At 46.7% G+C, this 13,325-nt stretch overlaps 1 protein-coding gene across 1 annotated transcript in view; it reads left to right on the forward strand.

Annotated features, from left to right (window-relative positions):
* KANK4 (KN motif and ankyrin repeat domains 4) overlaps positions 1–9,909 on the forward strand; it is a 90,866-nt gene extending 80,957 nt beyond the window's left edge. Inside the window, exon 10 of the mRNA XM_007978519.3 lies at positions 7,662–9,909. Within this exon, the coding sequence (XP_007976710.3) occupies positions 7,662–7,766 (105 nt within the window). The 3' untranslated portion in view covers positions 7,767–9,909. The remainder of the gene's footprint in view (positions 1–7,661) is intronic.
* Positions 9,910–13,325: the final 3,416 nt, after the last annotated feature.

Below are 13,325 nucleotides of genomic sequence, written 5' to 3' on the forward strand. Positions count from 1 at the left end.
GGAGGCTGAGGCAGGAGGATCACTTGAACGTGCGAGGTGGAGGTTGCAGTGAGCTGAGATCGCACCACTGCACCACAACCTAGGCAGCAAGAGTGAAACTCTGTCTCAAACAAAAAACAAAACAAAACAAAAAATTAACCAGGTGTGGTGTTGCACGCCTATAATCCCAGCTGCTCAGCAGGCTGAGGCAGGAGGATTGATTGAGCCCAGAAAGTTGAGGTTGCAGTGAGCCACGATCAGGCCACTGTACTCCATCCTGGGTGACAGAGTGAGATCCTGTCTCTAAAAAATTTAAAAAATAAATAAATAAATGAGATGATTCATGGTAAATGTTTGGAGTCTTAGAGCTGCAAAACCCACAATCCTAGCTTTTCACAACACCATCTTGTGCGAATATACCCAGGTCTGGGTATATTTAGCCTCATTTGGTCATGGCAATAACAACATGTGGGCTTTGAGGCAGTAGCTTAGATGGGGAAGCTCTACTGTCCAATAGGGACTCAAAAGCCTTCAGAAGGAATCAACCTTACAGAGTCATCTCTGTAGTCATTTAACTGAAAGTGCCTCTTGGACACAGATCCACTTTATGAAGCAGCCCATTCCATCAAGCCAGCCTACTTGAAGTTGCACTGTTAGTCACAGGCTTCTTAAATAAACTTCCTCATAAGGTGATGGCAATGATGATGATGACAATAGTAACTAATCAGTAACAATAGTAACCAACACATATGGAGGGCTTACTCTGTGTCAGGTACTGTACTAAGCATTTGTCATGGACCGTTTCATTTAAACCCCACAACAATCTTGTGAGATTGTCTTCCTACTGCCCCACTTTGCTCAAGGAGACAGAGGCATCAAATGGTTAGGTTACATACCCAGGATTACTCAGCTAGTGGAACCTGGCTCCATTAAACTCCTGGGCCCATACCCTTAACTGTTCCATCATCATCAGTGTTTCACATTGAAGCATCCATGTCTCTGGCTCCCTGCTGAATCCCCCACACCTAGTAGAGTGCCTGCCACATTTAATTGAATCAATCAACAAATGAGTGAGTGAACCCCTAAACTTTGGAAGTAAGTCAACAGTAAGTGACCTTATTCCTGATAATTACGGTAGGTATAATAATAGTTCTAGAGTGCTCCTGGGAAGTAAACCTTTCCCATGCATTATGTCTAATCCTCTCCCTCTCAGTAATCCAGTGACATAGATACTGATGTCCACTTTTTACTGATGAGAAAACAGGCCTGGAGATGTTACGTAACTGTCCTAAGAGTTACAGCCTACTGATTCTCAGAGCAGAGATTCAAGCCTAGGTCTGACTCCAGTATCCTTAATATTGGCACTGTAATGTAATGATTTAAGCAGCTGTTTTATGCTTTCTTAACAGCCACAGTTCAAAGGGAACAAAAACCTGGCGAGGGGAAGAGAGTCCTCGCCCTGCCCAGGGGCAGCACCTCTTACTGGGCCACGTTTAAACTACCCAGAGATTGACTCATCAGCAATTTAAGCTGCTGTGTCCCTCAGTCACACCCAGACAGCAGGCACCCATCCAGTGACTCTAGGTCCTGTGAACCCTACCTTCACCCCAAAGCCATTTCTGAGATCATTAGAGAGCACAGACCTTCTTGACATTCATTTGGGAACAGGGGTGGACTACTAGAAACCAGAGCCTCCTCTTCCAAACATTATATGGTCAGACAAAGGATCTGTGCTAATGAGCTCCCTGCTGGGTTGTCCTGGGGGAGAAGGAGGCAGCCCTAATCTGGAACAGGCCTGTACATCAAAGGCTCCTGGCCCTCTAAGGCATAGCCACTGCTGATGCCCAAAGAGGCCTGAGATGGGGGGCCTGTGGGACAGGCAGGCAGGCATGAGCTTTGGAAGTCCCTGGCTAGCTGAGATAATCAGGCAGTGGATCTGAGAGCTCTCCTGGGTATCTCTGGAGGTCTGTCACAGGTATGAGAGAGCTTAGTGGCTGCTTTCTGGTGGTGGAAGAGTTGTGGGATCTGTTGCATTTCAGACAACTCAAGCATGATTGTTAGAAGCATGGACTTTAAACACTCACGAGACCAGGTGCAGTGGCTCATGCCTGTAATCCGAACACTTTGGGAGGCCAGGTGGGGAGGATTGCTTGAGCCCAGGAGTTTGAGACCAGTCTCAGCAACAAAGTGAGACCCCCTGTATTAGTCCGTTTTCACACTGCTGATAAAGACATACCTGAGACTGGGCAATTTACAAAAGAAAGAGGTTTAATTGGATTTACAGTTTCACATGGCTGGGAAAGTCTCACAATCATGGCAGAAGGCAAGGAGGAGCAAATCACATCTTACACAGATAGCAGCAGGCAAAGAGAGAGCTTGTGCAGGAAAACTACCCCTTATAATAACCATCAGATCTCATGAGACTTACTCACTATCATGAGAACAGCACAGGAAAGACCTGCCCCCATGATTCAATTACCTCACACAGGTCCCTCCCACAACATGTGGGAATTCAAGATGAGATTTGGGTGAGGACACAGCCAAACCATATCACCCCCTCTCTACAGAAAATAGAAAAAGATTAGCCAAGTGTGGTGGCTTGCACCTGTAGTCCCAGCTACTCAGGAGGCTGAGGCAGGAAGATTGCCTGAGCCCGGGAAGTTGAAGCTACAGTGAGCCGTGATCATACCAGGGAACGCCTGTCTGGGTGACAGAGTGAGACCCTGTCTCAAAAAAAATAAAAATAAAAATAAATTAAATGCTCATGAGTTCGAATCTAGGTTCAGTGACTTTGGGTAGGTGACCTAACTATTCTGGGCCTCTAGATGCTCATCTGTAAAATGGGGACAGCAGTAGACTCTACCTAAATACTGTAATGTTTATAAAGGCTGAAGCTGACATCTAGGAGTACACAGGGGATGGTAACTGTTTTAATTATGAATAGATGAATAGTGGTAGCTAAAACAAAAAAATACCACATCAACTAGCAGGGACCATGGCATTTACAGATAGTGTCTGGAGGGAGCAGAGAGAACAAAGGTCTGGAATTAGGGGAACCAATCAGAGTAGAGCGACCGACCCCTGAAGGGAGAAGCCACTGACAGACTTGGTTCAATCTAGTGGTTCTCAGCCAGGGGTGATTTTACCCTCTGGGGGAGATTTGGCAATGTCTGGGGACATTTTTAGTCACAAATGGGTGAGCAAATGCTCCTGACATCTAGTAGGTAGAGGCCAGGGATACAGCTAAACATCCTACAATACACAGGAACAGCAAAGAATTAACACTTATCCATCCAGGCCCGGTGGCTCATGCCTGTAATCCCAGCACTTTGGGAGGCCGAGGTGGGCGGATCACTTGAGGTCACGAGTTCAAGACCAGCCTGGCCAACATTTTGAAACCCTGTCTCTGCTAAAAACACAAAAATTAGGCGTGGTGGCACACGCCTGTAATCCCAGCTACTCGGGAGGCTGAGACAGGAGAATCGCTTGAACCTGGGAGGTGGAGGTTGTAGTGAGCTGAGATCGTGCCACTGTACTCCAGCCTAGGTGAAAGAGCAAGACTCTGTCTCAAAAAAAAAAAAAAAAATTATCTGGTCAAAATATCAATAGTGCTGCAATTGAGAACGCCTGGTCTAGGCAAACACCGAAATCCAGCTGGGTTTAGGTAACCAATCCTGTTGAAGTGCTGGATCAGGGAGAGCCAGGCCAGGCTGAGGACCGGGCAGGCTGGAGTTCAGGTAGGCTGTAAGCCTGGAAGGGAGGGACTGGAGTGCTAATCAGGAGATGGAGGAGGAAATCTATCATGGCAGAAGCTGGAGCAACTTAGGGAAAGCCCAGCCAGCACAGTGGTGCCCAGGTAGTGCAGGTAATGGGCCCACAGGTAAGGCGGGTTCCAGACCCCACTCATGGATGGGTCACGTGCTGCCCACCTGGGTCAGGTTTGATTCACATGCAGATTCCTGAGGGTGACTTTGGGGAGCACAGCGTCTCCAACCGCAGGGTGAGACATTTCAGTGGGAAAAGGGAGCTTTTGACAAGGCTCTACCAAGTACCAAGGCTTGTACTTGGTGCTTCACATTTAGGGGGAAAGTCTGGCCCTTATCATACCCACCATATCATTTCCATATTCATCTTTCCTATGGAGGCTTAGGTGTTAACAGCAGAGCTCATTTGGGAATGTCTATGGAAAACTGGGAGAGAATTCATGTCCTGAAATTGGTTTATTTCATCAACATTTAAAGTTCGGTATAAATGCAGAACTCCCAGAACCGCTGGCCAGGCCCTTTCCCTAGATTTAAAGACAATTTGAGGAAATCCGTCACCCAGCCTCTTCTGGGTCTCAGAGCCCACCCTTTAATTTGTCAGCTTCTTTAAAGCACCCATCAGATTGAAAACTTCTTGAAGGCAGAGATTATGCCTTGCTCATCTTTGGGTGATACATAGTGGGCTTGTGATGAATTCAAAGACACCCCCTCCAACACATGGATACACACACGGTTGTACAGTTGTGCCAGCTGCCTGCACACTTCTCTTTTTCTTTCCTTCTTTTTTTTTTAAAAAATAGGGTCTCACCCTGTCGCCCAGGCTGGAATGCAGTGGCACAATCATGGCTTATTGCAACCTTGACCTCCTGGGTTCAAGTGATCCTCTTACCTCAGCCTCCCAAAGTGTTGGGATTACAAGCATGAGCCAGTGCGCCTGGCCAAGTGCAGATTTTTGAAACCCCGAAGTTACACGCAACTTTTGCACCATATCTGGCTAGTCCCCCATCTCTTCAGTCAGGATCTCCTAGAGCAGCTCTGGAGTGTTGTCAAGCAGGGGCTCACCATACCTGGCTCCCACGGGAGCTGCATGGCATGGGCTTGTTCCCAGGGTTCTGGCAGAGGCATCTGAGGAACACTAACCCTCGCCAAGTTGTCTCTGTGGCCACACCTCCTGAGCTGAATGGGGTCCTCTGCTCTCCATGTCAGCAGTCGAGAAGTCCACAGCTGCAGGCTGTCCTCCAGATGGACCCTGTTAAAAGGTGCGCCTCCCCTGGGACTGGCCTGGGGCTCTTCTGCATAAACACTGTCTGCACATACTCTGTGTTTACATAGAGCCTCAGGATTGACAAGGCACAGCGGATGGAGATCAGGAGCAGGAACTCCAGCCTAAGTAAACCCAGGCCCCTCCTTTAGGAGGCTTTTACAGGACTCCCTGCTTAAAAGCTTTGCTTTGTTCCAGTACTTTCCAGTGTAGGAACCCATTCACTAGGATTTAGATTCCATCAGCTTGAATGAATACCATTAGGTTCTCGTGCAGCATTCTCTCTTTCAACAATGCTTGTTGAGGGCTGACCAAACGCCAGGCTCTGGGCCAGGTGCCAGCATGCAGCAGTGAACAGGCCAGATCAGGTTCTTGACCTTGTGGAGACCGAAATTTATCAAATAACTCCACAAATACCAGCATATAGCAAGTGGTGAAAGAAAAGTCTAGGGAGTCATGAGGGCTTTTCAGGGAAAGAACTTTGTATGTTTTGAGAAGCCCATGTGCCATCTTTGGGGGTCCTACTGAAACGCCACTTCCTTCCTCTGCCTCCCCCAGCCATCTTCTACCCCGCCCTGGCACACAGTGGCCGTCCTCTCCCCTGAGCTCACTCTGTTCCTGTCTTCTGACTCGTTTAGTGCTTTGCCATGCTTTATAGTTATTTGCATGCATGGGAGCCCTGATGGCCACTGGATTCCATCCCTGTGCATGGGGAAAAGCCTGAAGTGTTAAGCTGGGTGTTAACACTTCCTACCTGCTTCTGTGAAAGAACTGTCCACATTTTAGGAAGTAACTCTGTGCCTATGCAGTAGAGAACAATCTAATGGGGTCTTGGGTGTCCCTACCCGTCAAACCCTTTACAGCAGCAAAATGTCAAAATATTCACAGTAGGCCAACAGCCTCAGGTCAGATTTCAGCTCCCAAGAAGTTACCTAAAGAGTGTGGTTTTCAGAGCTGTTGAGAGTTCAGAATTCTGGATGTGAGACTGAGCTCATTCGTAAGAGACTGCGGCTGCTCAGTCAGGCTGGTGGTGCCTGATGAGAGCCTTCTGGGTGCAGCTTCTTTAGACAGTGGGACTGCCAGCTTCCTGCATTGCGTGTCAATGTAAAGAGTGCTGTGGCATCACAGATCAGGAGGTAAAAATGTGCATGTCCTTCAATGCTCTGAGCTCACTTCTTTTTATTTTATTTTATTTATTTACTTATTTATTTAGAGACGGAGTTTCACTCTTGTTGCCCAGGCTGGAGTGCAATGGCGCGATCTCGGCTCACCTTAACCTCCGCCTCCCAGGTTCAAGCGATTCCCATGCCTCAGCCTCCCGAGTAGCTGGGATTACAGACATGCGCCACCACGCCAGGCTAATTTTGTATTTTTAGTAGAGAGGGGGTTTCTCCATGTTGGTCAGGCTGGTCTTGAACTCCTGACCTCAGGTGATCCACTGGCCTTGGCCTCCCAAAGTGCTGAGATTACAGGTGTGAGCCACCGCACCCGGCCTCTGAGCCCACTTCTAAGAGTCAGTCCTTAGGAAATAATTAAAAATAGGAAAATGCTTTTTGCACTAAGATTACGATGGCAGGGACTTGGAAACAACATAAATTTCCATTGAAAGGAAGTTATGGAATATTTCCATAATTAGTAAAAATTAGTAAATTATGGAATATTACACAGCCAAAAAGAAAAATCATGCATTATAATGGCTATGTAAGAATAAAGAAAAATCTTATAGCATATCATGGTAAATTAAGAATTAAAGCAAATTCAAAGTTGATATGCAATATCATTCCTTTATTTAAAAACCAACAACAGGACAAGTGCAGGACGGGACAGGATTACAAATTCACGCCTGTAATCCTAAAACTTTGGGAAGCCAATGTGGGAGGGTCACTTGAGCCCAGGAGTTCAAGACCAGCCTGGGCAACATAGGGAGACCCGGTCTCTACAAAAAATTAAAAAAAAAAAAAAAAGAACTAACAACAAATTTGCACCGGAGAAAAGATTGGAGGAAAACACACCAGAATGCTAACTTTCACTTAGATACATGTAATAGAATAGCAGCAGTTATTTTATTTCCTGTTTTCCAATTTAAAGTAGAAAAAAGTGGGGCTGGGCTCAGTAGCTCACACCTATAATCCCAGCAGTTTGGGAGGCCAAGGTGGGCAGACCACTTCAGCCCAGGAGTTTGAGACCAGCCTGGGCAACTTGGTGACACCCCATCTCTACAAAAAATACAAAAATTAGCCAGGCATGGTGGTGTGTACCTGTAATCCCAGCTACTTGGCAGGCTGAAGGTGGAAGATCACCTGAGCCCAGGAGACGAAGGTTGCAGTGAGTTGTGATTGCGCCACTGCACTCCACCCTGGATGATAGAATGAGACTCCATCTCAAAAAAAAAAAAAAAAAAAAAAAAGCATTAAAAACCAGATGCCCCTTCTTTATTTCTATGTCACAGATTTCCCAGGAGTTACTGTTGTTTCTGTGGAAGGGACCGCATTTCTGGTGATCCTCATGCCATTTGAATCTTCTCCTCTACGGAGGTCTCTGGAAGCCTTCATAGACACCTGTGTCCCAGTCATACCCCTACTCCCAACTTGCCGTTCCCCACTGGGCAGGAGGCAGATTGGATGATATTTATTTCTCCTTTCCTTTTTCTCCTATAGGCTGGCCGTACAGCTTTGTCCATCGCTCTGAAGTCACCCACCCATATGGAAATTGCTGGGCTTCTGAGAGCCCACGCGGAGCAGGGCAGGTCCCTGGGGCTGTAGGGGCTGCAGAAGAACTGGTGGTGGGGAACAAAAGCCTTCTTCTCTGGACTCCTCCCTCGCCCTTGAAAAAGGCAGAGGTCACAGGCCAGAGAGCCACCCCTCTAGAGAAGAAACTATGTCAAATATGCACATACATTCCTGTTGTATAATTCTGCTCATTAGGATGCTTTGTAGTTTTTGCCTTAGGCCAAGCCCCAAAACTACACGGACTTCAGAGCAGGGTTCAAGGTGCAAGGTGAGGGGTACATCAGTGTCATCCAAACATCCAAAACATCTTCAGCCTTGAATTCCTCATGACTCTACCCTCTGTAGCATCGTGTAGCAAGAAGGCAGGCAGGAGCACATTCGCACATTAGGAAAAGCAATACTTTTTACATGGAATTTTAAAGTGCACTATCTTTGTTTTTTAAGCAAGTGTATACAAATATGTCCCATTGATATGCATGTCTAGAGATGGGAGGGGATTTAAGCCAACCCCCGGCAAGCATTCTGTAGAGGACCCTAGAAGAATCACCATGCAGACTGGTGAAACTGAACAAGGACCATTTGGGAGATTTGTTTTGATGGGGTTGACAAAGAAATCTTAAATTCAGACAAGGTAGGAAAAAGCACATTGGCGTCAATGCTGGATGTACAGTCTTGACTATTTCTGAGTCATCTAGTGACTCCAATGTGCTCCAGGGAAATTGGAATTAACTGAGAAATTTATTATCTAGTAGGTTAGTATGTAATAAATAAAAAAAGGAAATTCAATCCAATGACACACACCACATGTATTTGGGCAGAGTCAGATTCTTTCAGCTATTTTGAGTCTGTAAAAGAAACAAAAAAAAAGCTTCCTCCTGAGGATGGGTTATTGTCATCAAGAAGCCATCACATTTCCTGCATAGCTGTACCCATTACCTATGGTAATTCCCGGTGCTTTCCCCTCATATCCCCTAGAAGCAAATATCTGTTCTGAGGTTCTCTGGGACTTGTGGCTGCAGAGCCTTCAAGCCTGGAAAGCAGCAGAAGCAAGGGAGCCAGGCAGGGCAGGGCAATCCTTTCCGAAGCTTCCATATTCCCTGGGGCCAGCACATGCGAGGTTTGTATGGTCAGTAGCTCACGTGAGGTCATCTGAATACGCTCTTTCTTTAAATCTCCTATGGAAAAAAAAAAAACAAAAAAACTCCCTTATATTAAAAGAAGTAGTGTCAAAGTTTGATGAGCTTTACATTGGAAACGCAAAAGCTTGCACTCTCATTTTGGCTGGGATGCCGATTTGCTGGGTGCTGCTGCGGTGAGTCATGAAACCTCCTTGGGCCCCAATTTCATCATCTCTAAAAACGGAAATTATCATACAACCTACCTCCTGGGGGGTGCTGCACAAGAAGCAGCTGATGGAAGTTTTGAAATCCAATTTGTGGCCGGGCGTGGTGGCTCATACCTGTAATCCCAGCACTTTGGGAGGCTGAGGTGGGTGGATCTCCTGGGGTCGAGAGTTCGAGACCAGCCTGACATACATGGAGAAACTCCGTCTCTACTAAAAATGTAAAAATTAGCTGGGCGTGGTGGCAGGCGCCTGTAATCCCAGCTGCTTGGGAGGAGGCAGGAAAATCACTTGAACCTGGGAGGCGGAGGTTGCAGTGAGCTGAGATCATGCCATTGCACTCCAGCCTGGGTAACAAGAGCGAAACTCTGTCTAACAAATAAAAGTTAAAAAAAAAAAAATCCAATCTGTAACCCATTAAGGCCATCTATAGAAATGGTACAGCAAACTTCTTTATGCTGTTGTGATTCATAAGAGAGGCTCAAAGTCCCAGAACACACGACATGTGATGATGCAACTCAGAGGTGGAGAGAATGGAGCAAATAATGAGCAAAAAAAAAAAGCTTTAAATGGGTTTATTTTGACCTCAAAATACATTGTAAGAGCAACATCCTACGTTAATAAATGTTCTAGCCCGGTGCTTCGCGAACATTTATCTGCATACAAATCACCTGGGATCTTGTTAGAAGGCGGTAGGTCTGGGGTGGGGCCTGAGAGTCTGCATTTCTAACCAGGTCCCAGGAGATGCTGATGCTATCGAGCCACAACCACACTTTGAGTAGCAAGCCTCTGGCCTATCCTTATTGTTTGTTATATTAAAATGCTGCCTCCCAATCTTCTGTCTCAAAATTTCTTTGCATTTCTCTGCTCTTGGTTCTTGGGAATTTGTAGCGTGGGTCTTATTTGCCATTGTCTTCAGTATAGAGTCTGTGTCCTGTGTTGCCTGTTTAGGATTTATTTCTGCATCTCATATTCGGTGGCAACTTTCATTGGATCACTTTAAAAAAATGAAATCATATTAAAAACAACTTATTTACCAGGAAAAGCAAACTGGGTTTCCTAGGGCTTGAAGACTACTTACTCATCACTATCAAAAGACTGTCCATCCTTTCTGAGGTTTTTAATAATTTTATTTTAATCTCAAGTTTTGGACATGAGCATATGATCTCATCCTTTATAACCATTTCTTTCCTTTGGAATATCTGAGCTCAGAATATGGTGAGATGAACAAGCACAGCCTGCCTTCCTGTCACTGTCCCTCAGCTCTAAAATTCATTTAAAAATATCTATTGATTGGGGTGCTGAGGCGGGCAGATCACTTAAGGTCAGGAGTTAGAGACCAGCCTGGACAACATGGTGAAACCCTGTCTCTACCAAAAATATTTAAAAATTAGCCAGGTGTGGTGGTGTGTTCCTGTAATCCCAGCTACTCAGGAGGCTAAGGCTGGAGAGTTGCTTGAACCCGGGAGGCAGAGGTTGCGGTGAGCCAAGATCACGCCACTGAACTCCAACCTAGCCAACACAGCGAGACTGTTTCAAATATATATATGTGTGTGTGCGTGTGTGTGTGTGTGTGTGTGTGTGTATACCGGCCAGGTGCCCGGCACTGTTCCCAGCACTAGAGACATCACAGTGAGTCCAGTTCGGTCTCCTGCCTCACCATCCCCTAGGGAAAACACATAGAAGGTCAAAGGAAACCCAGAGGGGTACCACTAAAGGGAACCAGAGCTGGCCTTAGGAAGTCAAGGGAGGCTTCCTGGAGGAAGGGCCACTGAACTTAAAGATTACTGGATGTTAGGCAGAAAAGGAAGCGGAGTGAGAGGTGAGTGTGCCAGGCAGAAGAGTACTACTGTAACTGCCCAGTGAGTTCACCTTGCCTGTTGCCTAGACAGAGCTGATTTATCAAGACTGGGGAATTGCAATAGAGAAAGAGTAATTCACGCAGAGCTGGCTGTGCAGAAGAACAGAGTTTTGTTATTACTCAAATAAGTCTCCCCAAGCATTCGGGGAGCAGAGTTTTAAGGACAACTTGGGGGCTGGGAGGAAGCCAGTGAGCCGGGAGTGCTGATTGGTCAGGTCGGAGATGAACTCAGAGAGAGTTGAAGCTGTCTTCTTGTGCTGAGTCAGTTGCTGGGTGGGGGCCGCAAGATCAGAAGAGCCAGTTTATAGATCTGGGTGGTGCCAGCCGATCCATCAAGTGCAGGGTCTGCAAAATGTCTCAAGCACTGATCTTTGGAGCAGTTTAGGGAGGGTCAGAACCTGGTAGTCTCCAGCTGCATGACTCCTAAACCATAATTTCTAATCTTGTGGCTAATTTCTTGTCCTGCAAAGGCAGTCTAGTCCCCAGGGAAGAAGGAGGTTTTGGAAAAGGGCTCTTACCGTCTTTGTTTTAAACTATAAACTTCCTCCCAAAGTCAGTTCAGCCTGTGCCCAGGAATGAACAAGGACAGCTTGGAGGTTAGAAGCAAGATGGAGTTGGTTAGGTCAGATCTCTTTCACTGTCTGTTATAAGTGTGCAATGGCAGTTTCACTGTGGAGGCTGAAAGAAGGGAGAGCAGGCATTTGGGGGCCTTCATTCAGTTCAATGTGGCTGCCATGTTTGAGTGGGACACTGAAATCAAAGGGTGTATTTTTAAGAGACGAGACTGAAAATACATGGAGACCACATCAGAAAGTGCTGTAAAAGCTGTGGTAAGGCTTTATTCCAAAGGCAACAGAAAGCTATTGAAATCAAGATTTAAAATGGCGAAATCCATTCCTCTAACCCACATTTAACACATATTTATCAGGTACCTCTTCCCTTCCAAGTGCTGTGCTTGAGGCTGGACCTATGCCAGCGGGCGAGTTAGGCACAGCGTACACTGCACATGAACAGGGAAGAAAGACAAATGAGCCACCGCCTTGCAGTGAGAGCCATGTCGCAACTGGGCGAGCAGAGGGTGCTGGGGGGTGCCTAGATGGGGCCCTCAGCCTAGTCCCCCCTTCACCTAGAATTGGGGAGGGGTTCTAGGAAGGTTTCCTGAGGGATATTTTAGCTATCTGAAGGATGCGTAGGAGCTAGCCAGGCAAAAAGGAGCAGGAGAACGTTCCAGGCAGAGGAAGAAGCATGAATAAAGCTCCAAAACAAGAGAGAATATTGATTTGGGCCATTCAAAGAATGTTAGCGTGCCTACGCCGGGCACAGTGGCCCATGCCTGTAATCCCAGCACTTTGGGAGGCCAAGATGGGTGGATCATTTGAGGTCAGGAGTTCGAGATCAGCCTGACCAACATGGTAAAATCCCATCTCTACTAAAAATACAAAAATTAGCTGGGTGTGGTGGCATGTGCCTGTAATCCCAGCTACTTGGGAGGCTGAGGCAGGAGAATCACTGGAACTGGGGAGGCAGAGGCTGCAGTGAGCTGATACCTCACCACTGCATTCAAGTCTGGGTTACAGCCAGACACCATTCCCCACTACTCCCAAAAAAGGAAGCAAAGCTTAGATTCACATGTTAAAAACAGCACTCCAGTTTTTTTTTTAGCATGGGTGACATTTATTCAATAAACATTTGTGGAGTGTCCGTTCAGAGTCCTGGGCTCCAGAGTTAAGGGCTTGTTGGAGGGGGCAGATGTAAGCTAATGACAATGGTGAAATGTGACAAGTGTTGGAAGCCTGAGTCAAGCTGCAGAGACTGACTTGGACAAGGGGAGTCAAGGAAGCCTCCCAGAGGAGTGACTTTTCAGCTAAGCCATATGAAGCCTAGGAGTTTAGACATAACAGCAGGTGGATGGAAGATGTCGCATGTGAAAAAGCGTGACCTGAGCCGGGCACGCTGGCTCACGCCTGTAGTCCCAGCTATGCGGGTGGCGGAGGCACGAGAGTCGCTTGAACGTGGGAGGTGGAGGTTGCAGTGAGCCGAGATCCCACCACTGCACTCCAGCCTGGGCGACAGAGCGAGACTCCATCTTGAAAAAAAAAAAGGAGAAAAAAAAGAAAAAGTGTGACCTGTTGGGCAATGGAGACAATTTCAAAATGACTTTAGTTTCAGTTACGCGGGAGACGTGACTAAACAGGAGATGTGAGAGAGAGGTCAGGAAACATACTGCACTGGTACATTGATACTTGGAATTTGGACTTGTGCCTGTAATTTGACGGGAATAACAGGCCCCTTTGAAAATGCAAAGGCCTCAGCAGAAAAAGTTTGGGAGGCCAAGGCAAAAGGATTGCTTGAGGCCAGGAGTTTAAGACCAGCCTGGGCAACATAGCAA

Source organism: Chlorocebus sabaeus, chromosome 20, assembly GCF_047675955.1.
Source record: "Chlorocebus sabaeus isolate Y175 chromosome 20, mChlSab1.0.hap1, whole genome shotgun sequence".
NCBI lineage: Eukaryota > Metazoa > Chordata > Mammalia > Primates > Cercopithecidae > Chlorocebus > Chlorocebus sabaeus.